At 36.9% G+C, this 25,669-nt stretch overlaps 2 protein-coding genes across 2 annotated transcripts; one reads left to right on the top strand and one right to left on the bottom strand.

Moving 5' to 3' along the window:
* On the top strand, positions 1-5,557 carry LOC112775363 (cleavage stimulating factor 64). The gene is made up of 10 exons (XM_025818939.3): positions 1-323; positions 514-592; positions 848-1,022; positions 1,604-1,637; positions 1,745-1,992; positions 2,073-2,150; positions 2,475-2,510; positions 3,158-3,652; positions 4,479-4,754; positions 5,106-5,557. Exons 1-10 carry the CDS (start codon positions 293-295, stop codon positions 5,247-5,249), a joined length of 1,596 nt encoding a protein of 531 aa, XP_025674724.1. The 5' UTR covers positions 1-292; the 3' UTR covers positions 5,250-5,557.
* Positions 5,558-6,074: 517 nt separating this feature from the next.
* On the bottom strand, positions 6,075-12,839 carry LOC112779064 (pyruvate, phosphate dikinase, chloroplastic-like). The gene is made up of 7 exons (XM_072228033.1): positions 12,549-12,839; positions 12,007-12,442; positions 11,811-11,900; positions 11,373-11,587; positions 11,168-11,300; positions 10,815-10,943; positions 6,075-10,315 (listed from the first exon to the last, which is right to left on the bottom strand). The coding sequence occupies exons 2-7, from the start codon at positions 12,175-12,177 to the stop codon at positions 10,223-10,225; spliced, it is 831 nt and encodes a 276-aa protein (XP_072084134.1). The 5' UTR covers positions 12,178-12,442; positions 12,549-12,839; the 3' UTR covers positions 6,075-10,222.
* Between the last annotated feature and the right edge of the window lie 12,830 nt (positions 12,840-25,669).

Here is a 25,669-nt window from a genome sequence, read left to right as displayed (position 1 = left end):
ATGTACACACATAAATTATAAAAAGAATCTTATGATAAACCAAAAATACCCAGGAGAAAAAGAAAACGTAGAAACAAGGAAGATGAAAGTAGATTGAAGAAGGAGGGCAACGCAGCGTTAACTGTGTCTCTGTTATCGTTACTGAACAACAAGGAGAGATCCAAAACGACGCAGTCTCTCTTCTCTTTCTCTTCATCTCTCTCTCTCTCTCTTCTTGTGTGTGAACAAGGGATGCTTCTGAAGAGGAAGAAGATGGAGCAGAGCTTCACCTTCTTCTTCTCCTCTTAATCCCATGGCCTCCTCCCAGCATCGCTGCGTTTTCGGTATATCTCCATATCTATGTATCTGATTCGTTGATTACAGTGTTGTATTTTGCGAACTGATAAATGAGGGCTAGTAATTGAAACTTCAGATTAATACTTGTTGCATATATATTGGATGTTCTTAGATTTCAATACTATAGAGATTTGTCAAGTTTATGAGAATTGTTTGTGATTGTGATTGTGTTTATAGTTGGCAATATACCATATGATGCCACAGAGGAACAGCTTATTGAAATCTGCCAGGAGGTTGGTCCTGTAGTCTCATTCAGGTACTTGCAACATTCATGTTCTTGATTTCTGACCACTCTGCAATTAAGGGAATTTGTTCTAGACAATATGTACTTGTGGCCTTTTTTCATTGACAAACTTGCATAAATCTGATTTATTGTTCCGTTAGGAATGGTCAATGGTTTTATTTGTCTGTACTTGGGGATAAGTTTAGCATTTCTTAAAACTCCTTTCATGCTTTGTTTTTAGTAGTGGTTTACTTATTTGAAGTATTTTTCATCCTTTCTTATCCGCAGATTAGTTATTGATAGAGAAACTGGGAAGCCAAAGGGTTATGGGTTCTGTGAGTATAAGGATGAAGAGACAGCTTTGAGTGCTCGGCGGAATCTTCAGGGTTATGAAATTAACGGGCGGCAATTGCGTGTTGATTTTGCTGAAAATGATAAAGGGAATGATAGAAATAGAGAGCAGGTATATTGTCAGTGCTTCTTGAAGTGTTAACGCCTAGTTGACCTAAATCTTTTCTGTGTTTACTTCAAAATAAGTGCAGTGGGTATAGCATGAAAAGTAGCTTAATTCCAAGTACTTCTCACAGACTATATTCAGGGGTTTCTCTAGATGTACGAAGGACGGAAAGTTGACACATTTATCTTTTCATTCTTTATGCTTGTTTTGTATCCATGTTTTTGGTTTTGAACAGTTCCTTATCCTCCTCATTCTTTGTGATTATTTCTCTTCATCTTGTTAACCACAATGTTTGTTCACTGTGAGACCTGGGGGATAAACAATTCTCTCCATAAGATACTTGAGTTGAACATAACTTCTCGCTCTCTTGGCATCCCTCTTACTCTCTGAAAATCGTCTTTGCTGCTGTTTCTCTCGGTTTAGTGCCTATAATGTTTAATACTTTGGGTTGTTTCCGGCTTTCTGTTCCACTAATGAGCAGACTCATGTTACTTACTTTTGAGATTTTGTAACTGCTGTTGTGAAAAGGACAATTTAATTCTTCATGGTTGCACTAAATGAAATTATTCCTGTTCTTTTTGCTGCAGGGTCGTGGAGGGCCTGGACTGTCAGCAAATGTTGGTTAGTGCTCTATGTTTTCTGTTCTTACTTGTGATAAATGATCATACATATATTCTCTGCATTTTTTGTTCTGTTTTGTGTTTTCATTCCGCTTTTACATATTACAGACCCTCAGAAACATGTAGGAAGCAGCTCAGTTATCCAAGGGGATGCTGCTCATCATCAACCTATTGGTCTCCATATTGCCATAACAGCTGCGTCTGTCATGACAGCAGCTCTAGGTGGGGCTCAGTTTGGCGTCCAGTCGGCTCAAAATGGTTTGCAGAGTCAGTCAGCATTGGCACATGATCCGTTAACTCTGCACCTTGCTAAAATGTCAAGGAATCAGTTAAATGAGATAATCTCTGAGGTCAAGGTAATTATTGGATCAGGCTACCTTCGCATTCCAGGATAACTTAATATTTTCTTTATTTATTTGTTCTTCTGATGATGTAGGCAATGGCTACACAGAATAAGGACATGGCTCGGCAACTGTTGCTTTCAAGACCACAGTTGCCAAAGGCTCTTTTTCAGGTATGAACTTTTCTCCTATATCTATTCCTTTGAGCATTCTTTGATAATAAACTCGTTTCTAATCTTATGTGCTTTATGAATTTGATACCTTTTTTCTTTGGCTAGAATTGTAAGATCCTCCCCCCCCCACCCACCCCCCCTTTTGTTCATTTTAGTTAAATTTTGTTGATATGCTCTGGATGTACAATAGTTCTTGGAAATTTAACCTGAGAGTTTGTTCTCCTCACCTCCAACTTTACGGCATAGTGTAATTGTGTGTGCCTTGAGAGAAATTATGATTTGTATTTTTCATACTTTCTTTATCATTGTATTCTTAATTTGCAGGCTCAGATAATGCTAGGAATGGTGACCTCCCAAGTGGTTTGTTTCCTTACCCTTTCACATATTATTTCCGTTTTCTTTTATGCAAAATTATGTCATGTAAACATGAGGAAAATTCAGGTGCCGTTTCAACTGCCAAGGATGTAAACAGAGTTTGTAAATTTGTGGATTAGCGTCCGCTTGTTCTAGGACAATTTAAATCAATAATCAACCAATATTTTGTTATCATGCGTTTTTATACTGTCTGTGAAGAAGAGTAAGTCTTGGCGGGTAAACAAAGGGACAAAATAGAATAGAGTTTGTGACATTTTTTTAGCAATTACTTCTAAGATATACCTTGCACTCCTTGACAGATAGGCGTTTCACCCATTGCTTCTTTCATATATAAATTGCTTGTATATCAAACAAAACTTGGGAAACATTAAGCTAGAGCCTGGGGCCCAGTTATAATGACTAGCCAGCAGGACTAAAACAATTTAAGCTCAAATAAAAGAAAATAACTTAAGCATAAGGCCACAAAAGTCCATTCATGGAGCTTCTTATAAATAGTAAGATATCTGTAGAATAACTAAAAAATAGTGAGAACTTTATGGTTCTTTTGTTTTCTTATGCATATTCCTTTCCCCTCTAGATTTTACAGCTTTCTTCATCAACTTTAACTTTCTGTTTATTTGAACTTTTTTCAGTTACAAATGCCAAACCTTAAGATGGTTTCGGAGCAGGCCTCACAATCTTCAGTAAATGAAGGCCAGCTAGGTCAGCCGGCATTAGTTCAGACTCTGTCTGGCCTACCCCAGAGCTTGGGACAGAGTACATTGCAGCCTGGTTTGACACCTTATGTTCAAGAAAGTCAAGCGAACGTCATGCCCCATAATCCTTTGGTTCCTAATCAATTGAATGCACATCCAAGGCCTCCGTTGCAGCCTAGAGTGCCACTTCAACAACATTCAATCAACCATGTTGGACAGTTGGGAACGCTGTCAGGGCAGTCAAATTTAATGCCTCCTTCAGCACGACCCCAGTCATTGGGGGGTTTGTCTATGAGGCCCTCAGTTCAATCTTCAATGTCGACTGCCCCGAACCAGCAAAGGCATGCCCCTTTGCCACCACATTCAGCACTTGTTGGAAGCTCAACTGTAGGACATAATATTCAAATGGTTCGACCAGATGCAAGCTTTCAGGTGCCTAATTTTGTTTGCCTTTGTATGTTGCATAGGCAGAAAGATATGAATGTTAATGCTGATTTAGGTATTTGGCTAATTGGCTCCACCTTTCTTTCCATTTTATCGCCATTGGAGCATTGGAATTTCTTTGCGAAAGAAATATGTAGTCTGTAGTATAGCATAAGAGGGAATATAAACACCCCGCAACAGGAGAGCATACCAACTTAAAGTTTCTATTCCTCTGCATCAAATATATTGTCTTTTCAATACAATAGCTGAGCCCATAAGGATGCCCAGTATGTCCTATTTCCTACAAAGTTGCAGATAAGAACATTTATCCTTTAAAATTGCAAAATTGCTCTCCTATGGATTTTGAAATTTTGGGTGCATTCTGCATTGGGCATTTGTACCCTGTCAAGGCCTTATGTGACCTGCAGTGTAGAAAGTGAATAATTGAGATTTTTCTTTTTTTAAATTTTTCAACGTAACAAACATCTGGAGACAATTTCTTGCTGAAGTTTCACTATTCAGGCAAGAAGTATTACAAATGCAATTATTGTGGATTTAAAACTGAAAAATCTCAAGGGGTCAAGTTCCCTTGCCTCTTTTATGTTTTGTTATGAAAGGTATGTGGTTATTGAAGAAGAAAACCACCAAACCTAAGTAGGATTTCAATATAGTTCTTGATTGAGTATACTTAGCTATGTGCTTTCAATTTTTGTGGAGCAGATCATGTATAGAAGCTGATGTACTTGTCACCTCTGCTTAGCTGGCTACAACTTCTATATTCTTGTTATGGTTATATTTTACTATTAGAAGTATCTAACGTGGTCTATTAAAACAGCCTAGCCCCTCTGTATCATCAGGAATTCCTCACTTAATTAGTAAGGAAGGTGATAGATCTGCATATTCAAACATGCCTTTGGGAGTAGAGAAAACAAATATGGTTCATGGTTTGTCTGAATCGTTGGGTCGCCCTTCAAAGCTCATGAAATTGGATGACGGAAGGAGTACGCCTTTTCCTTTTGCTGATGTGCCTGTGACCAATGGTTCATCCCACATTCTTGGAAGCAACTCGTTGCCTGCTCTTGCAGCTCCTAAAACAGAAGTGCCTGCTCAGGTAGGTTTAAGTTGGTAATTCATAATTGACAAGTGACTGTAAATGATTTCCTCATTCAGAGTTGATCTTTTGCAAAGGTAGTAAAAGATTAGCATATATTTGTCTTTCATAAAAAAAAAATTCACTTTTTATTTGGTTAAAGTATAAAGTATATCCTTCCCCGTGCGCGCGGAAAATACCGTTAAATGTGTTGCGTTTACATCTTTTGTACTGTTACTACTGCAAATGGTTGTTTTGATTCTTTGGTGGCTTGACCACAATTGATGGAGCAATATAATATTTGTATTTGTGCAACTTATCTTGTGACTACATACATATGATATCATTCTTCTTTCTCTCCCTCTCTTTCAGCTTCCAGCAGATGTAGAGTCTGCTTTACTGCAACAAGTGTTGAATCTAACACCGGAGCAATTGAGTTCGCTGCCGCCAGAGCAGCAACAACAGGTCATTCAGCTCCAGCAGGCTCTACGGCGAGATCAGATGCAGTCCTCATAGCAGACAAAAAACAAACCAATAGTTACAATACGCACCAGTGTTATCATATGCTATAGATTAGGTTCAGAATATCAAAATCCAATTCTGGTCTCTTGTATATTATCATTTGCTGTAGATCAGTTCAGAAATATGGAAATTCTTTTTGAGCACTGTTGCATTTTGTCCTTTCGTTTTTGTATTTTATTTTCTAATCCCGTGGCCGAATATTTGACATTACATTGAGAAGCTCCACGAGTGTACCGGATATCCTTCAGAAGAGTCTGTACAATAATAACTATGCAGATTAAAATTTTGCCATTTTTGGTTCACTCTTTGTAAGTGTTGTCTGAACCTCGCTTCCTTATCCCAGGACCAAGACTACAAGATCCACGTATAGAACAATATTTTGTGTAATTGGTTTGAATTTTGATTTATATATCGAATTGGAAGTATGCTATAAGGTATCGTGTTTTTCTTATTAGATTCGGCGTGGGCTCCATTTCATAAGTTTCCTACCAATTTACCTAGTTCAATGGTGGATAGATATACTGATTATTGGTAAAGTATTTTGAAAATATACTTGTCTTTTTTATGAGAATAATGTTAGAAAATCAATATTTTTTAGTTAATGTTAATTAATTTTTTTTAAATTTATTTTATTTATATTAAATTTTAGATCTTAATCATAAAACTTTTAAGCGTAAATTCCAAATTATAAATCTAAACTCTAAAGTTGAATAATTAAAAATTAGTTTTCGATACTTTCTTTTTTTAGAAATACAAGTATTTTATTTTATATTTGATAAATAAAAATATTATGAACCTGTACTTATGACTTTTAAAAATTATTGTTTTTAAAAACATTCAAGGTACTTTTTAAAATTAATTTATACTTTTCAAAACTAAAAAATTAAAACAATTTCATAAATTAAATAATATTTATATTTATTCTTTCTTATCATATTTATATTTATTAAAATTATTTTAAATTAAAAAAATATTTTTTTTCAACATGATTATTATATCTTACAATTATTAAAAGCCATTTTAATTTTAATTTACCAAATATAACTATTACAAGATTTTTTAAATAAATAAAATAAATATTTTAATTAATGAAATAAGTAATTTAGAGAGTTTTTATCGATTTTCGTAACATGCCTTATCTCATTTTTAAGTATAGTTGTATCTCGTTTACACTGTAAACGAGATAAGGCACAAACCCAAGTCTACGTATCACGGGTGCACACGTGTTATGACACAGATCTTATCTCATTACACAGATAAGGTTGGGGGTGCGCCTATAAAAGCAACTCGTGCACAGCGCCTCCTAGCCCACTTCCCATCTCCATTAACCTCCATTTCTCCCTTTCTTAGACGTTTTCTTGATATTTTTGAGTTGTCCGGATGTTATGGCGCGCACTGACACACGAGATCCCGACATTAACCGCCTGAATGATAGTTGGCACATTACGAGAGTGATCGACTTTGAAGTTAGTGTTGTTTATATCTTTTAAATTAATAAGCGTATGTAATTATAGTTAGGGTACTTTTAGGGATTTAGTATTTTTTCATGTGAATAGAATGGCTCATCTTTAGTTTACATAAAATAGGTAGGTAGGAAACTAATGAACACTTGTTAGGTGTCGAATTTACTTATAGCAGAAGCTAATTTACTAATTAACTTAATTTAATTAATTTATTAACTGTATAAGTTTTTTTTAAATAAATAAAAGAAATGTATTAATTACCGTTCATCCGTATTTATTACGTTATGTTATTTCTTTGCGTCGAATTATAAATTTTTTAATTCTAAATTTGAATATACGAGAGTACTTAGTTTGAAATCAAAGTTTTTAAAAAGTTTTATTTTTAAATAGAGGCCTCGCCTGCTACTACCTAGGCGGGTGAGTCACACTATTGCACCCCTGGACGCTATTATCCCTTACCTGAAGGAGGCTGGATTCAGCGACACGGCACAGCTTGGGGACTTCGTTTTTGACAAATCCCTTATCACTGCATTCGTGGAGCGATGGTGTCCAGAGACACACGCTTTCCACCTGTCATGGGGTGAGTGCACCATCACCCTACAGGATGTTGCGTACCACCTCGAGTTACGCACAAATGAAGAGCCAGTTGTTGGTGCTTGCGTAACCTCCAGACTTGGTACCAGCATTCGACTTGGGAGTACACAGAGGAGCTCCTAGGTGCCAGACCCCCTCAAGGTCAGTAGCAGGGTGCCCAGATGAAGGAGTCATTTAGCATCAAGATACCATGGCTTCGGGACCGGGTCTGGCACATGCCAGCTGCAGCCGATCCAGCTACCCTCCGACAATGCACTAGGTGTTACATCATGCTGCTGATCGGTAGTTACCTGATGACCGACAAGTCAAACACTCAGGTGCATATCAGATGGCTGTCATTGTTGGACAACTTCGGGAGGTGCAGCGGTCTATCGTGGGGATCCACAGTGCTTGCATGGACGTACCACTCTTTATGTCTTGCAGCACATCGTGATACCACGAACATAGCTAGATGCATTTCGCTCCTAGTGTCGTGGATATACCACATGTTTTCTTAGTGGTGTCCACCCGAGGCAGATCCCAACTTTTTTCCTAGCAGTGAGGTAACTATTTTTGTATACATTTTTCGTTCTTTTTGTTTATGTAACTAAACTTTTTCTTCTGTAGAGTGTGATAACGTGACTGATTGCATATGTGAACAGGTTAATAGGTATGTCCCAGCAGAGTAGGGACCACCATATACAGAGAGTTCTCTGATGGCGGACGATGTTAGATTGGTTGCCTTTGAATGAGGTATGCCAATTTGTTTTATTTAGTTGACTTCATTTACCTCTCATACGTAATGAACTGTTTCTGATGAGTTTATTACACTTTGATGTGTAGTTCCTTTGGACGCCGTACCACGACCCCACATTACAGGCCATTACTTTGGACTGGTTGAGGGCAGAGGTAGAGTGGGGGACATGGATGTCTATTGCCCCCCTTGTCTATTTTAATATTGTGGAGTTTCACCACGCTGATCGGGTGAAACACCAGTTCGGAGGGAAGCAGCCAGTGTTTGAAGACTCAGTGAATGTCGATAGGTTTCTGACCAGCACAAGGCAAAGAGAGGACGTGTGGTAGTCGATTCATCTTCAGGAGTGATATGATGGATTTAGGGTCCTGTTTAAGGAGGGCCACAGAATCACTATTCAGCCATTTACAGATGACAGGCCTACACTTGAGTATTGGGCCTGGTACCAGCAGGCCTGCTGGGTTAGACATCTGTTTGGGAAGGATGTGCTAGATGATCCCAAACTTTTGACCCTTCCCGATGATGATTCTACATATTAAGTTGCTGCCAACTTTCGATGATCTTTGACATGGTGGGGCTAAGTACGTGTGTGGTATGCCAAATTTACGCACTTCCTTAAACGATTTGAAATATAATCAAATGATATTCTAACCAAAATAAGGATGACAAATAAGATAATGCATTAAAATACTGTAATACTTACCAATATCCGAGATTCTGTCGAAAGACAACACGGAGACTCCAAGGACAACCATCAGTAAATTGTCGGCAACACACGTAGTATTTTAACTGATCCAACTTCAAAACTCGGTACTCAGCACTTTTTCGAATGTTGTAATTCTTCACGCCTTGCAGTACTGCCTCTCTGTTTCTGAATCTATGACTAACCTTAAACTCCACACCTCCATCGATGTTGTAATCATCTGCCTCTATATCGGAAAATAGAGTTACCTCATGCATCACATCAAAATCCAAAGTATGGTAGTGGCTGGGTACAACTAATAACTTCGGAATTGGTTACGGAGCAGAAAAAAGGTATTGAACTCATCCTCGTCATCATCCTCAGAGGAACCACTTTCGTGGCTATCGGTAATGTACTCTTCATCGAACTCCTCACCGTCAACGTCCATGTCTACCACTGGACTAGCACAGTGCAAGAGTCGTAGTGTAAGAGGTGGGTCATCCTAGATAAAATTCGAGCTGCTAGAACTACCACCACCAACATCACAAACCTCTGCAGAAAACTTCATCACTTGTTCAACTACGATTCTCCCGTGGACGTCAACTATTAGGCGCACATGCTCATCGCCATTGAGCCAGAACAGACGAAACCAAAATACACCACCTCCCATTGGTGCTAGCATCCTATACCCAACTCTTCTAACCTCTTTTCTCTCCTCACCACCGACATGCGTCAATATCAGACTCTTTAACTCGAACAAAGAATTTGCTCTCCAAGTGCGCAGCAGCGTAGGATTCTCACACTCAAATATAACCCCACTGTCACTGTTTCTCATGTGACAGTTGGATATACCATCACAACAAAGAAACCACTACCACTAGACATTTTTACTAAATTTTTCGAAGAAAAATGGAAGAGAAGAAGGATTGAGATATTTGCGGTGAATACCAACGGTTTCAACATCCTTTTATAGTTGATTGATTTTTGTTGTACTATATCTCGTTTACCGTGTAAACGAGATCCACAGAGTTCATTCTTTCCCACGTAACACGTGTGCACCCATGATATGTGGATTTGGGTTTGTGTCTTATCTCATTTACAGTGTAAATGAGTTAAGACATGTTATGAAAATCGATAAAAATTCTCTAAATTACTTATTTCAGTAATTAAAATATTTATTTTATTTATTTTAAAAAAATCCAACTATTACAAATTTTAAAAAAAAAATTTCAAAATAAATTTTGTAAACTACCTTAACCAAAAAGTAAAAACTTTAGCAATCAGATTAATCTTCACTTCCCTGCTGGTATCAGCTCATTCACTTAAACATGGTGAGAGAATTTGAGTACTTGTGACCGGAGCTAATGTTGGTAACTTTTAACACAGCAGTTATGAGTTAAGCCTCAAAGTGGTTCTTGAAGTTACACTCGAGACTCATAATAGTCCTTGAAGTTAATTGTTACCCATATTTGTCCCTAAAGTTGCACTCCGAAACTCAGATTCGTCCTTCCGGCACATTTCGTCCATCTGTCACCACCGAAAAGCTGATCTGGACTCTTCTGTGACATGCTGGCCAGGTAACAGCTAGCTGACATGGATTAGTAAACTTTTATGGTGCAATTTGGTCCCTAAATCAAAATTAAAAATCCTAATCCCTAAATTTGATCATCATTCTCTGCAGTAACTCCTCTCTTCTCTTTTCTTCTCTATCTTCAAATTAGATGAAATGGGATATATAGAAGACTATTCAAGAACAGATACCATAAATAATGTCGGTTGCCAGATAAATAGGAAGAAATTTTCCAAAATCATCTCTGTTGTACCCAAATGTCATTTGGGTAAGGTCATTGGTTCCAAATAAAAAAAATTCTACTTCCTCTACAATCTACATAAATAGATAATAAAATTCTGAAGTGTGAGAAACCAAAAGGAAATAGAATGACACTTTAATTGTTCCAGCCTAAGCAAAATGGTGAAGTCGATTGCCATTCTTTATGACTTTATCATATTTTAAATTAGTAATATGCAAAGCTAGAATCTAAATGTGGTTCTTTGAGTTGATAAATAAGAGAGGATTTAAGTTATACCTCATTTGCAATCAAAGTAGCTCTAGGGACCTCGATCATGGTTCCTACTTTATAGCTTAGAGAGGAACCCGTCTCAGAGAACACTTTCACAGCAACATTTCTTATTAAACTCACTTGGTGCTTCAACTCCTGCCAAGGATAAAAGAGGAAAGATTATAAATAACCAAGTCAAGAAGCTAATGTAGTTGTACTTGGTAAACTGTCTAGGAAAAACTAAAAAGACTACGAAGCCTTGGCTCAAAGAATGTATGGGAAAGCTATAACATAATTTTTATGATTAATGGTACATGTAGAGCAAAAAGTGAAGCAAAAAAAGCAACAAGGGAACAAATGAGGTTGAATAAGGATCATGCCTGAGGTGTACCGACAAGTGGAACCATTATTTCTGGCAGACCTTTAATGTCATGGTTACTCATTGAAATTACAGCCTCAAAGATTGCACGAACTTGCATCTCAGTTAGTTCTAGGTATGATGATATTCCTAGCCTGTTGACAGAAAATTCAATAGTCAGATATGAATGCTGTGAATCAATCCATAAACTAAGGGGGGATGTAAACCTGCAGCCTCGGTAACCAAGCATGGGATTCACTTCTGATAGTTTTTCAATCCTAGAGAAGATTTCTTCTTCATTGATTCCTGTCTCCGAAGTTAGCTCCCTGACAATGTGATGCAACTCACCCTCAAGAATAAGCTCATAAAGTGGAGGATCCAACAATCGGATTGTCACCAAGAGACCGTCCATTGCACGGAAGATCCCCTCGAAATCTGATATCTGATAAGGTAGCAACAGGTAAATTGCGGGTTTCCTCTGTTCTAGTGTAATGGCTACTATCATAAACCTCACAAGCCTTTATCCTCTTGTCTGAGGCAAAAAATTGAAAGTAGAGAATCGTACAATCTTTAAATATTTAGTGCCATAACAATTGAGATTTGAGAGTACACTTTTCGTTTAATTATAACCAAGGAGTTAAAATTTTTATTTTTTTTATTTTTACCATGTGTTTGGTCCTGCACGGTCCAATTCCATGGGCACCATTCTGTCTAGCTGTTAGTGCATCTGCAAGTGTGTCAACATTCGCCATTGTCTGATTCACAATAGCAATATGAATTCACAATGTTCAAAACACAATATTTTGAAGTTTTAATTCAACTCAAACTATGAAGTAGGTAAGACTCATGACATACACTCACCTTCAGATGCCTTATTTCATCAGCCCAAGACATGAAGGTTGCCAGATCATCACATAGAGTTAGAAGAGAAAGTAGTTGCTGTCCTAGTATCACCTCACCGGTGGACCCATTAAGTGATATCCATTCTCCTTTCCGGAGAACCTTATACCCAACTACCACTACTTGCATCATTGATTGAGATTATACTCTTTTGGTTATTTTTATATGAATTACTACCAATAGCAAGATGACCATTTAGTATGTTTGTATTACCTAAATGAATAATCGTTCACCTTTTCGGTGTCATTTACAAGTATACCAGAGCAGCCAGCCACACAACACTTTCCCATTCGCGGGCTACAACGACAGTATGAGATGTCATACCACCTCTCTTTGTCAAGATCCCAGCAGCTGCATGCATACCTTCTACATCCTCTGCACTTGTCTCTGTCCTCACCTTTCAACAATGCAAGGCTGGATCAGCTAATAATAATCACTCATTTAACAATAATGAATGATCTACAAATCACAAAAAGCTAGAGCAAGGGAGATTATTTCCATACCAATATGACACTCTTTCCTTCTGCATGCCATGCTTCTGCATCATCAGCAGTGAACACAATCTGCCCTGTTGCAGCTCCAGGGGAAGCAGGCAAGCCCATGGAAATCACTTTGTCCTTGTAAGCAGATGGATCCTCAAACTAATCGAACAATTAAAACAAGTAAAAAACACCAAGCATCGTCTAGTGAATCTGTACTTATTACTATTTCATCTAATTTATACTATCTATTCTTGAATAGTCTTCTATATATCCCATTTCATCTAATTTGAAGATGGAGAAGAGAAGAGAAGAGAGGAGTTACTGCAGAGAATGATGATCAAATTTAGGGATTAGGGTTTTTAATTTTGATTTAGGGACCAAATTGTACTATAAAAGTTTATTAATTCATGTCAGCTAGCCGTTACCTGGCCAGCGTGTCATGGAGGAGTCCAGATCAGTTTTTTGGTGGCACCAGATGGACGGAATATGCCGGAAGGACGAATCTGAGTCCCGAAGTGCAACTTCAGGGACGAATATGGGTAACTAGTAACTTCAGGGACTACTATGAGTCTCGAATGTAATTTCAGGCACCACTTTAAGACTTAACTCCAGCAGTTATCTACACTTGCATCTCCATGCTAGAAATTTTTGGATTCCTATAATAAATATTTAAATAATGATTTTTTTTCCACAACATCTTGCCATTTTAGTAATATTAGAGAGATAATAAAAAATCAACCCGCACAGTTTAAACTTGTATTATTTAATATTTATTAATTATATTTATTAATTCTAGTGAGAACTAATAAATATTAAATAAAATAAGTTTGAGTTAATTTTTTTTAGTTTCTCAAATATTATTATAAATCAAAATACTAAAACAAGAAACTAATTATTGTACATCGAAAAACTCTAATAGAGAATGTTAACGGATCAACATTTTTAGTGTAGAAAAGAAGAGAGTTAATTAGTATTGGTTTAAATATAAGACAAAGATAAGAAAAAATTATTAGTCACCTAACATTTATTCTAATTATTGCTTCATAGTAAGGTTGATATACTTATAAGAAAATCAGAGGGATCAGGGGATATATAGAGACTGCAAGAGTGTTGTGTGTGTTAAGATTGATATATAATTGTTCACATTGCATTGTTACATTTATATTACAGGTTTGCATTTGCTTTACATTTGCTGCTGATGCTTACTACTCCTTGGAAATGGATTCTTTCAATTTCTTTTAACAATTGAGGGAGTAAAGTATAACACCCTAATTATCCTAAGCCTTACCTTGCACCGTAAAGCAAAGGTTAATTAGAGCTTACGACAGTTCGAAGCTCATACATATAATATCTATATAGAAAGAATAGTATAATCTAGAAGTCCAATGAAGGATATAGCTCAAAAATAGAATTTCAAATGCACAAAATGTACTAACGAAGCTTCTAACTTAAAGCACAAGATATAGATAAGGTGTATCAAAATATAATAGTATAATATCATAAGGATCTAGCCACGGCTCGCGGAATTTAAGCCGGCTAGCCATATACAAATCAAGAAGAACCAGACAGCAAAAATAACTCATACAATTTTGTTCTCTCAAATACAAGCCTCTAGGAAAATTAAAATACAAAAGTGAGAGACATTTATAAAATAAGCCAAAATACTAAAAAAGATATCCGGATCCTCCGCTTCTGTCACCAATCAGACAACTCACCGAGGTGGGTTGCGACCTGCATCTGAAAAACACAACAGAAATATGGTATGAGAACCGGAAGTTCTCAGTATGGTAACAGTGCCCAGTGATGTAGGATATAAGACCCCGGGACGCCAAAGGCAATCCTAAACTCTATATCCGTCACAAGAGTTCAAACTTAAAGCATACTAAAATAGTTAAGCATAATTATATAAACCTTAACATAAATAAACTGGGTAATCTATCTTAAGGGATTTCTACTTTAACCAAACACCGCTGTCCCACAGCCTTCACCAACCGATCCTCCATGCGATCCCATCGCCACCGCCTTCCAAACCTCCTCAATTCCAGTAGAAAACACAGGTAAAATACAATGCAAGTAAAACACATGTAGAAGCATATAAGGCAAATAGTTCAAATAGCAAATAGGCATGTTATACAAATAGGCAGGCCATTTCAAGTAGTCAAAGCATACAAACAGATAGAAAATGCATATGATGAATGCCTGCCCTATTGGCTATGATATCACATTGTCGGTTCAACTGCCAACACATCTCCATGGAGACGTCGCCCTTCAGAATCATTGTATGGGAACCCCCGAGATATAGTGCTCAGATCACTATCCAGGGTTTTGCGCCTGTACGCTCTGATGATCCGAAGGGATGCGAGCTGGATACTCTTGCCACCAACCTTGCATCTAAGCGCAAGCGGGACGAACCACCGCCCTTACGCCACCGCCGCTACCTGGACAGACAGGATCCTACCACAGCCCCTGCCGGGCGCATAGCGTCTCATAATCTCAAGATAAAATAGTAGTTCAATGGGTTTTCAGAAAACATTTTCAATATAACCGTAATTCCTCATCCCCCTTTCGAGTCCTTGACTCATCTCAACCACTGTCAATTCACATTTCCATTTCGAACTCATCAGTTCCTCAATTCTCATCTCATACATCAACCATTCGTCACATACCATCAAACCATCCCCAGTACACCCGAAACCTAGGCCTCCATCTTCTAAGTTTTCCAAATAATATCATCTAAATCCATTAAATTCTTTCCCATGTTTTAAATATTCAAAACTAGGACCAGGAGTCCTAAAATGGTGTTATAGAAGCTTACAACCTTGTTGGGAAGGTAGAATAGTTGAAAACAAGGAAAAATTTGAGAAACAGGGAGTGTGCGTCCGCACAGGGGTGTGCACGTGCACGCTCCAGAGATTTTTAAAATGTGTGCTTACGCACAGGGGGGGTGTGTACGCACAGGTGTCAAGATGTACAGAGTCTGTTCACTCGCACAACCTGTGTCAGCGCCCCTAACAGGCTGGCCTTTCCAACGTGTGCGTGCGCACAGGTGTGTGCGTCTGCACAGGTTGCAATTTCTCATTGGTGTGTGCGTGTACAAGCCATGCTAGCGCTACAACCAGTAAGCACTTCGCTGCCTGTGCGTGCGCACAGGTCTGTGCGTCCGCACAGAATAAATTTTTCGTAGGGTTGTGCGTGCGCACAAGGCTGTGCGTGCACACATATAAGAAATCATGAAATTCTGCAACTTAGCAAAATTTCAGATTTTCAACACCAACTTTGAATGATCATAACTCCCTCTACAAAAACTCAAATTTTACAAACTTTATATCATTTTGAAGGGTTTTCAATGGACTTTAATCCTAAATAAATTTCAATCAATTTTGAAAACCGAGGCAAAAGTTGTGATCAGACAAAATTCACCAAAAACCCGCTTTTACCAAATTCTACAATTTCCTCAATTCCTTACCATACACATTCCCAAACCATACCAAACCATTACAAACTCCCTTTTTCATCAAAATTAACCACATTTTCCTTCACATTTCACTATTCTCAACTTCAACATCAACTATATAACACTTTTGATCAAACCACATTCAAGTTTACCATTTTATCAACCTCAACATCACATCTATCATAATAAACCAACTTTCCAATCCATACACTCATTCAACATCATCATACCATTATCAAACATCATAATTGAACCCAACATTCATCAACTCATCATAAACCATTATACATCAACATTCAACACATCAACAATCATTTTATTTCAAACCTATCCTATGGGTCACTAGCCTATGTGTCCATGAATATTATATACTACATAGAAAAAACTGAAACAATACCGTAGCCGATTTTCAATATGCTCTTAACCCAAAATTGAGCACAAGCTAGGCTTTCCAACACAATCCAAGCCACCAACAATCACTAATAAGCTCCAACAAGTTCCAATAATCACAACTTCAAGCTATAACACACATAATTCACAATAATTCAACCTAGGGCTCATCAAACTTGAAATTTCACAAGGGTTCAAGACTTCTTACCTTTTCCAATAGTTTTGGTAGCCAAAATCCAATGCTAAGCAAGGATTAGAGTGAACCTAAACATCCAAAATCACAAAAACTCACTTAATCCCAAAGCCCTAAAACCAAAATTTTGAAGAGCATAACTGAGGGGATTTCGAGCTTTACTTACCAGTTTCTTATATAGGTTTTGTAGAGATCTTCACAAGGAACGCGTAGCCACAAACGGTGCGGCGATCGGAGCTCTGTAGCTCAAGATATGAGCTTGAGAAGATTGAAGTGAATAGTAAAAATGGAGATTTTCTTCTCCTCCTTCTCAGCTGTGTGAGTGTGTTTGTTTGTGTGTTATGCTGAAATGGATTCACTTATGAACCCTTTTATATGTTGGGCTTGGGCCCAACTTGGGCTCGGTCTAACCCGTTAGCGTTTTTAGCCCGTTTAGCCCAACTTCGGGCCAAACCTTTAAAATTAACGCCCGATTTTCCATTTCTAATATTTTTCTAAGGTTTTTGACTGTTTCCACTTTTTCTCGCGTAGCACCGGAAAGACTTGAACCGGTTCAACCAGTTCAATTGTTGGTTCACAGTTTTTCATAGAAGTCACATTTTTTGACTCAGAAAAACCTACTGAGTCCAAAAATTATATTTAAACCCCCAAATTCTCATCCTAACTTTTCGGAATTTAATTTGGGCATTTAAATTATTTTATTCGTGAAAAATCCAGTTCTTACATAAAGCATGATTTCTCACCATTAATTTTATAAGTGGGACCAAGAATAAATATGAGAGAAAGAACAATGAAGGGTTAGAGATCATATTTCACTCTCTTAATTTTTTTTAACAATTGAGAGGATGTATTCCCCTACTCCTTCCCTTTTAAAATAATTGTCACTTGCACTCTTTTGATTCATTGGGAGCTTGCAACCTTCCATTGCTCCTTCTTGGCTAATTTAACAATGGAAATCGCATCCATTGGAACAAAAGGGATTCTTCCTGTTCATGACTTTGTTATCCCCCATCAAGAGAAAGAAGCCTCATATTCTCAGTTAGCACGGAAACTAGTTTCAATGATTTAGTCATTGGATGATGGGATATAAACTCGAGAATTCACACCACCAAAAATAGATCTTCCTCAAGAGGCTCTTTTGATTAGAGAATTTGCGCGTTTGGTGGGAGAAATCATCAAGTACAAGAACTCAAAGTCTGAAAAGAAGTGGCCACTTATTAGTAGGAAGACACAAAATGTGGTTGATGCTGTGAAGGCTTCAATTGAGAGGGGTTTTGAGCCTATTTCGATTCAGGAGTAGTTGACCAAAGAAATGATTATGAAAAATCTGCAATATTTGTATTATTCTGATCCTCTAGTCTGCTAAGTGTGGAATCTTTGCTTTTCTGTAAGTAGTCTGGAAGTGAGTCAAGTTAAATTGAGTGAGACTAAATTCAAATTCAAAAGTTTATCAAAATTGAACTTAGCTTATGGTTCGATTCTTTTATAATGGTGTCTATTTGTAAGATTTAAATTCGGCCCATCAAAAATTTATGAACTGGTCCGAGTTCATGAACGGACTCAAATAACAAAAATATAATTTATAATTTATGTCATCTATTATAATTATATAAATTATATATGTGAACTTTTTTTTTAATATTGGGCCAAAGGTGGTGTTAACCACCAAAACGGCCTAACAGGCGCGCGAGATTAACGGCGCTATGGGAGCCGTCAGATATCGCGATGAAGATGTCGACGCCGTTATGCGAAAAATGTCACTGACGTATTGACCAAAACGTCACCGACATTTTGCTATGCATGGTCAACACGTGGCAATTCCCTCTCTCTTCCCACACGTTAACCAAAAAGTCAACCTTCTTCTTCCTTCATTCTTTCTTCTTTGGTGCAGAGTCTCCATCCTATTACCCCATTCTATTTAAAGAACAAAGCTGAAAGTTGGCATTTTACTTACCCTACAACAAAGAAAACGGCAGCCAGTCAAAGATAGAGAAAAATTAGTATTTTAAACATTTTATTAGTAGTTAGTTAGGGTTAATCCTATTTTTTTTTAGCTAAAGGTTCTAGAAACAAATAGTATATAATTTTTTTAAATTAATTTTTTGTTAAGTAGATAAATAAATTAATTGTTAGTTGATTAGGAGTAGTTAAAATATGTATTTCTTTGTTATAGTTATAATAGTAGTATTAGTTGTTAGTGTTGATAACTTGTCGTTAGTGTATAGTATTAATGATGTTAGTATATAGCTAGCTAAGCTAGGCAAGTAGTAGTGAACGTCAACAAGAATGACAATTCTGTGTTAATTAAGATGACAAACAAGTCTAAATTATTGAAAATATTTTGTCCAAAATTCAGGACTACACAAAAGAAAGTGGGGTTCTTCCATCCTTCACTTAAACATTAGCGATGCACAGTAAAAAGAATGAAACTAAGAAGAAAGCAAAGTTGGAATTAAGTTGGAGCTTCAGTGGGTAAGTTTACAAGTTCCTGATTTTGTTTGGTAGCAATTGCTAGAAGTTCTTCAGGATTCATAGATTGGCGTTTCGAATACACTTCTACACCTTTCTTTTCATATATGCCAGGCAATAATCAAAGCAAAACGGGCCGAGTTCTTACTCACAGATGGGTAACCCGGGGCAATAATTTGGAGTTTCCACCAATCAAAAAAGGAGATGCAGTTTGAATTTGGCGTCAGATACGCTATTGGACTCTTGCTCGAAGTTTCTGAAGCATCTGGACAGTTGAAGATGTAATGTAACAAGGATTCTAGTTCAACATTGCAAATGGGACAAGTTGGGGAAGTACTTGGGAATCGTTGATTTTATGAACTGCATGATGGGGAGTTTTTCATGGAGGGACTTCCACCCGAATACCTGAATCTTATGTGGGACTGGCAGACTCCAAAGGAAATTCCAGATTTTCAGTTGTTGCATGATATTTGGACAAAATTCTAGAGAAACATGGTGAAAAAGGTAAGAAACTCTATATCTTAAAGCTATATCATATATCTTGGATCCGTTGAGTGTCCATTGTATTTCATCCTCCCCTTCTCCTGGCATTGTAGATAGAATTCTCTGGGCAACATCTTGAGAGAATATTGAATTAATTAGGAACTGATTCTATTGTTTATGTGCAGAGAACAGATCACAAACTAAGAAGATTGAATGTCCAGCTTGGAACTGACTTGTAAGAGTTGGTACTGAGAATGGATACGGAGGTGGGAGCCATGGATCTCTAAAGATTCGGATTGCTATTTCAGAACCAACTCTCCAGTTTAAACCCTTTTCAACGACACTTCTACCTGCAAGGATACTCCTCCAACATATATCTGAAATATTTTTCTTTTAAGATTCTAGATAATAAAGAATCAGTATTATTGGCAATTCTCTAACATTGTTTACCTAGGAGAGCCAAATTTTGTGCACGTAGGTCTTTAAAGCCAAGCCCTCCTTCTTTCTTAGCCCTTGTCATTGTATCCCAACTAATCCAAATCATACGACATTCCGCAACTTGTTGACCCCACCAGAATTGATTAAGAATGCTATGAATTTCCTTGATTAGATTATCTGGAAGTCTGAAATAAGACAGGGTATATATCAGGATTGCTTCTCCTACCGCCCTTACTAATACTTGTCTTCCTCTATTAGATAAAAGACATCGTTTCCAGCCTTGGACCTTTTTGATAACCCTTTCTTTGACAGTAGAAAAGGTGGCCTTTTTCGATTTATTTACTAAAGAAGGTAGTCCCAAATACTTGTATTGAGCTCCAATGTGTGAAATATTCATGGTAATAGCAAGTGATGTACGTATATCATGAGGAGTGTTATTGCTTAAAAAGATTGCAGATTTATTAATGTTAACTTTTTGGCCACTGAATCTTTTAAAGTCCTCTAATAATCTAAGATTCTCCCACAATTGTCTTTTGATGCCTTATAGAATAATATAGAATCATCTGCAAAAAGTAAATGATTAACCTTAGGACATCTTCTTGTAATCTAGATCCCTTGAATGTGCCGATTTTGCTCTGCTTTGTGTAGCAAGAAAGAGAGGCCTTCTGCACAAAATAGAAAAAGAAAAAGAGATAGAGGGTCACCCTGACGGATGCCTCTATTTGGTTTAAAAGACCGTATGGTTGGCCTTCCACAACCACAAAGTAAGAAATTGTCGTTACCAATTCATGAATCCAACCTATCCACTTAGAATCAAATCCCATCTTCATGATAAACAACAAAACCTGCCACTCAACCCTGTCATATGCTTTACTCATGTCAAGTTTAAGGGCTATCTCATACTCTAAACCTCTCTTTTTCTGCTTGAGGTAGTGCATACACTCATGTACTATCAAGATATTATCTGAAATGAGTCTCCCCTTTAGGAATGCACTCTGATTAGGGCTAATAAGTTTATTCATACATCCTTGTAATCTATGAACCAGTATCTTAGAGATGATTTTGTAGAATACAGAGGATAAACTAATGGGTCGTGCCTGGGACATGTCACAAGCATCAGAAATCTTAGGAATGAGGCAGATGTTAGTGTGGTTGAAACTCCTTAAAATGCTCCTTCCTCGAAAGAAACTTCTAACTGCCTTGAATACATCCTCGCCCACAGTATCCCAGTAAAATTGGAAGAATTTAGCTGTTATCCCATCTTTCCCTGGAGCACTCAGCGGGTGTACACTAAAGGCAGCTTTCTTTACTTCCTCAAAAGAGACCAGAAGTTATAGCCTACGGTTCATGCTAGCTGTAACCTTAGACTCAAAGTCTAAGAAAAAAGGCCCAAGATCCGCCTGATTGGTGGAAGTAAAGATGCTCTTGAAATACTCCTCTGCCACCCTTGCGATGGCTGCATTAGAAGTATCCCACTCTCCATTCTCAGCTTTGAGTCTCCAAATCTTGTTCCTCCTAGATCTAGCCTTAAATTTTCAATGGAAGAAGCTAGTGTTTTTGTCTCCTTCTTTTAACCATTTAATTCTAGATTTATCCTTCTAATAGAGCTCTTCATTCAAGTAAGCTGATGAGCGGATAATTTATACGCTTTTTGGCATTGTTTTTAGTATGTTTTTAGTAGGATCTAGTTACTTTTAGGGATGTTTTCATTAGTTTTTATGTTAAATTCACATTTCTGGACTTTACTATGAGTTTGTGTGTTTTTCTATGATTTCAAGTATTTTTTGGCTGAAATTGAGGGACTTGAGCAGAAATCAGATTCAGAGGTTGAAGAAGGACTGCTGATGCTGTTGGATTCTATCCTCCCTGCACTCAAAATATATTTTTTGGAGCTACAGAACTTGAAATGGCGCGCTTCCAATTGCGTTGGAAAGTAGACATCTAGGGCTTTCCAGCAATATATAATAGTCCATACTTTGGCCAAGAATAGACGACGTAAACTGGTGTTCAACGACAGCCTTCCGCCCAAAACTGGCGTCCAGCGCCAGAAAAGGATCCAAAACCAGAGTTGAACGCCAGAAATGGATCAAAACCTGGCGTTCAACTCCACAAATGGCCTCTGCACGTGCACCACTTAAAGCTCAGACCAAGCACACACCAAGTGGGCCCCGGAAGTGAATTTATGCATCAATTACTTGCTCATGTAAACCCTAGTGACTAGTTTATTATAAATAGGACCTTTTACTATTGTATTAGATATCTTTGGTCTCAGTTTTAATCCATTGTTCATCTTAAGAGACTATTGATCACGTTTTAGGGGGCTGGCCATCTCGGCCTTTCCTGGACCTTCACTTATGTATTTTCAACGGTAGAGTTTCTGCACTCCATAGATTAAGGTGTGGAGCTCTGCTGTTCCTCAAAGATTAATGCAAAGTACTACTGTTTTCTATTCAATTCATCTTATTTCGCTTCTAAGATATCTATTCGCACCCAAGAACGTGATGAAGGTGATGATTATGTGTGACGCTCATCACCATTCTCCCCTATGAACACGTGCCTGACAAACACTTCCGTTCTACATGAAATAAGCTAGAATGAATATCTCTTAGATCTCCTAACCAGAATCTTCGTGGCGTAAGCTAGAATGATGGCGGAATTCAAGAGAATCCGGAAAGTCTAAACCTTGTCTGTGGTATTCCGAGTAGGATTCAATGATTGAATGACTATGACGAGCTTCAAACTCGCGATTGTGGGGCGTTAGTGACAGACGCAAAAGAATCAATGAATTCTATTCCGACATGATCGAGAACCGACAGATGAATAGCCGTGCTGTGACAGAGCATGTTAGCATATTATTCACTGAGAGGAAGGGATGTAGCCACTGACAACGGTGATGCCCTTGCATAAAGCCAGCCATGGAAAGGAGTAAGACTGATTGGATGAAGATAGCAGGAAAGCAGAGATTCAGAGGAACAAATGCATCTCCATACGCTTATCTGAAATTCTCACCAATGATTTACATAAGTACCTCTACCCCTATTCTATTATTTATTATTCGAAAACACCATTACTATTTTATATCCGCCTGATTGAGATTTACAAGGTGACCATAGCTTGCTTCATACCAACAATCTCCGTGGGATTCGACCTTTACTCACGTAAGGTATTACTTGGACGACCCAGTGCACTTGCTGGTCAGTTATGCGAAGTTGTGAAGATATGTTTAGACCATGGTTCTGTGCATCCGTTTTTGGTGCCATTGCCAAGGAATCAATTCCAAACAACAATTCACAACCTGAGTAACAATTTCGCATACCAAGTTTTTGGCGCCGTTGCCGGGGATCGTTCGAGTTTGGACAACTGACGGTTCATCTTGTTGCTCAGATTAGGTAACTTTCTTTTTGTTTTATTTTCAAAAATTTTTCAAAAATTTCTCCTTTGTTTTCGAAAAAAAATTAAAAAAAAAATTGTTTTCAAAAATATATTTTTCTCCAGAATTTTTAAGAATGAATTCTAGTGTTTCATGGAGCATGTTGAAGCCTGGCTGGCTGTAAAGCCATGTCTAATTCCTTTGGGAATGAGTATGTCAGGCGTGTCATGTCTAAGTTACATACTAAAGCTTGGCTGGCTATTAAGTCATGCCTGACCCTTTGATTGGAGCTTTAGAGCATAAGATTCCTGGAATTCATATTAAACATTTTGGAATCCTTATTTTTCTTTTTCAAAATAATTTTTTGAAAAATATAAAATAAAAATCCAAAAAAAAAAAAAATTTTAGAAAATCATAAAAATAAAAAATATTTCATGTTTCTTGTTTGAGTCTTGAGTCAGATCATAAGTTTGGTGTCAATTGCATGTGCATCTTGCATTTTTCGAAAATTTCATGCATTCATAGTGTTCTTCATGATCTTCAAGTTGTTCTTGGTAAATCTTCTTGTTTGATCTTGATGATTTTTTGTTTTGTGTTGTTTGGTGTTTTTCATATGCATTCTTGAATTCTTAGTGTCTAAGCATTAAAGAATTCTAAGTTTGGTGTCTTGCATGTTTTCATTGCATTAAAGATTTTTCAAAATTGTGTCTTTGATGTTCATCTTGACATTCATAGTGTTCTTGGTGTTCATCTTGACATTCATAGCATTCTTGCATTCATCACATGTTTTGATCTAAAAATTTCATGCATTGCATAATTTTCATGTTTTTTTTCTCTCTCATCATAAAAATTTCAAAAATAAAAAAATATCTTTCCCTTCTTTCTCTCATCAAATTCGAAAATTTGAGTTGACTTTTTCAAAAATTTTTAAAATCAAGTTATTTCTTATGAGTCAAATCAAATTTTCAAGCTGAAAATTTTATCTTTTTAAAAATCTTTTTCAAAAATCAAATCTTTTTCAAATTTATTAGTTATTTTCGAAAATTCCAAAAATATTTTTCAAAAATCTTTTTCTTATTTTTATATCAAAATTTTCGAAAATAACTATAACAATTAATGTTTTGATTCAAAAATTTGAAGTTTGTTACTTGCTTGTTAAGAAAGATTCAAACTTTAAATTCTAGAATCATATCTTGTGATTTCTTGTGAATCAAGTCATTAATTGTGATTTAAAAAAAAAAAATCAAATCTTTTTCAAAACTAACTTCAATCATATCTTTTCAAAAATATCTTCTTATCTTATCTTTTTCAAAATTTGATTTCAAAATATCTTCTCTAACTTCTTATCTTCTTATCTTTTCAAAATTGATTTTCAAAATTTGTTTCAACTAACTAACTAACTTTTTGTTTGTTTCTTATCTTTTTCAAAATCACCTAACTAACTCTCTCTCTCTCATTTTCGAAAATATCTTCCCCCTTTTTCAAAATTTCTTTTTAATTTATTAATTATTTTAATTTTTAAATCTTAATTTTCGAAAATTACTAACATTTTTCAAAAACTATTTTCAAAAATCACTAACTCTTTTTTCAAAAATTAGTTTCGAAAATTCCTTCTCTCTTATCTTATTCTATTTATTTATTCATCTACTAACATCTCATCTCACATCTCAACCCTCCTCACATTTGTGTTTCTTCCATTACATTACATTCTTCATCTCCCCCTCTTTTCTTCCACTCACAAAGGGATCCCTATACTGTGGTATAAAGGGTCTCTATTATTATTATTTTTTCTGTGCCCTCTTCTTTGTCATATGAGCAGGAGCAAGGACAAGAACATTCTTGTTGAGGCAGATCCAGAACCTGAAAGGACTCTGAAGAGAAAATTAAGAAAAGCTAAATTACAACAATCCAGAGATAACCTTTCAGAAATTTTCGAACAGGAAGAGGAGATGGCAGCCGAAAATAATAATAATGTAAGGAAGATGCTTGGTGACTTTACTGCACCTAATTCCAATTTACATGGAAGAAGCATCTCCATTCCTGCCATTGGAGCAAACAACTTTGAGCTGAAACCTCAATTAGTTTCTCTGATGCAGCAGAACTGCAAGTTTTATGGACTTCCATCTGAAGATCCTTTTCAGTTCTTAACTAAATTCTTGCAGATATGTGATACTGTTAAGACTAATGGAGTAGATCCTGAAGTCTACAGGCTCATGCTTTTCCCCTTTGCTGTAAGAGACAGAGCTAGATTATGGTTGGATTCTCAACCCAAAGACAGCCTGAACTCCTGGGATAAGCTGGTCACGGCTTTCTTAGCCAAGTACTTTCCTCCTCAAAAGCTGAGC

This window comes from Arachis hypogaea, chromosome 19, assembly GCF_003086295.3.
Source record: "Arachis hypogaea cultivar Tifrunner chromosome 19, arahy.Tifrunner.gnm2.J5K5, whole genome shotgun sequence".
NCBI lineage: Eukaryota > Viridiplantae > Streptophyta > Magnoliopsida > Fabales > Fabaceae > Arachis > Arachis hypogaea.
This window is presented reverse-complemented; position numbering and strand designations above follow the sequence as displayed.

Excerpts from the sequence above, each read along its gene's own strand:
- LOC112775363 (XM_025818939.3), top strand. The coding sequence starts at position 293 with ATGGCCTCCTCCCAGCATCGCTGCGTTTTCG. Across the intron at positions 324-513 it reads CCAGCATCGCTGCGTTTTCG|TTGGCAATATACCATATGAT; the intron begins GTATATCTCCAT and ends TTGTGTTTATAG. Across the intron at positions 1,993-2,072 it reads AGATAATCTCTGAGGTCAAG|GCAATGGCTACACAGAATAA; the intron begins GTAATTATTGGA and ends CTGATGATGTAG.
- LOC112779064 (XM_072228033.1), bottom strand. The coding sequence starts at position 12,177 with ATGATGCAAGTAGTGGTAGTTGGGTATAAGGTTCTCCGGAAAGGAGAA. Across the intron at positions 11,901-12,006 it reads ATGAAATAAGGCATCTGAAG|ACAATGGCGAATGTTGACAC; the intron begins GTGAGTGTATGT and ends ATTGTGAATCAG. Across the intron at positions 10,316-10,814 it reads CTACTTTGATTGCAAATGAG|CTAGCTGTTACCTGGCCAGC; the intron begins GTATAACTTAAA and ends AATCCATGTCAG.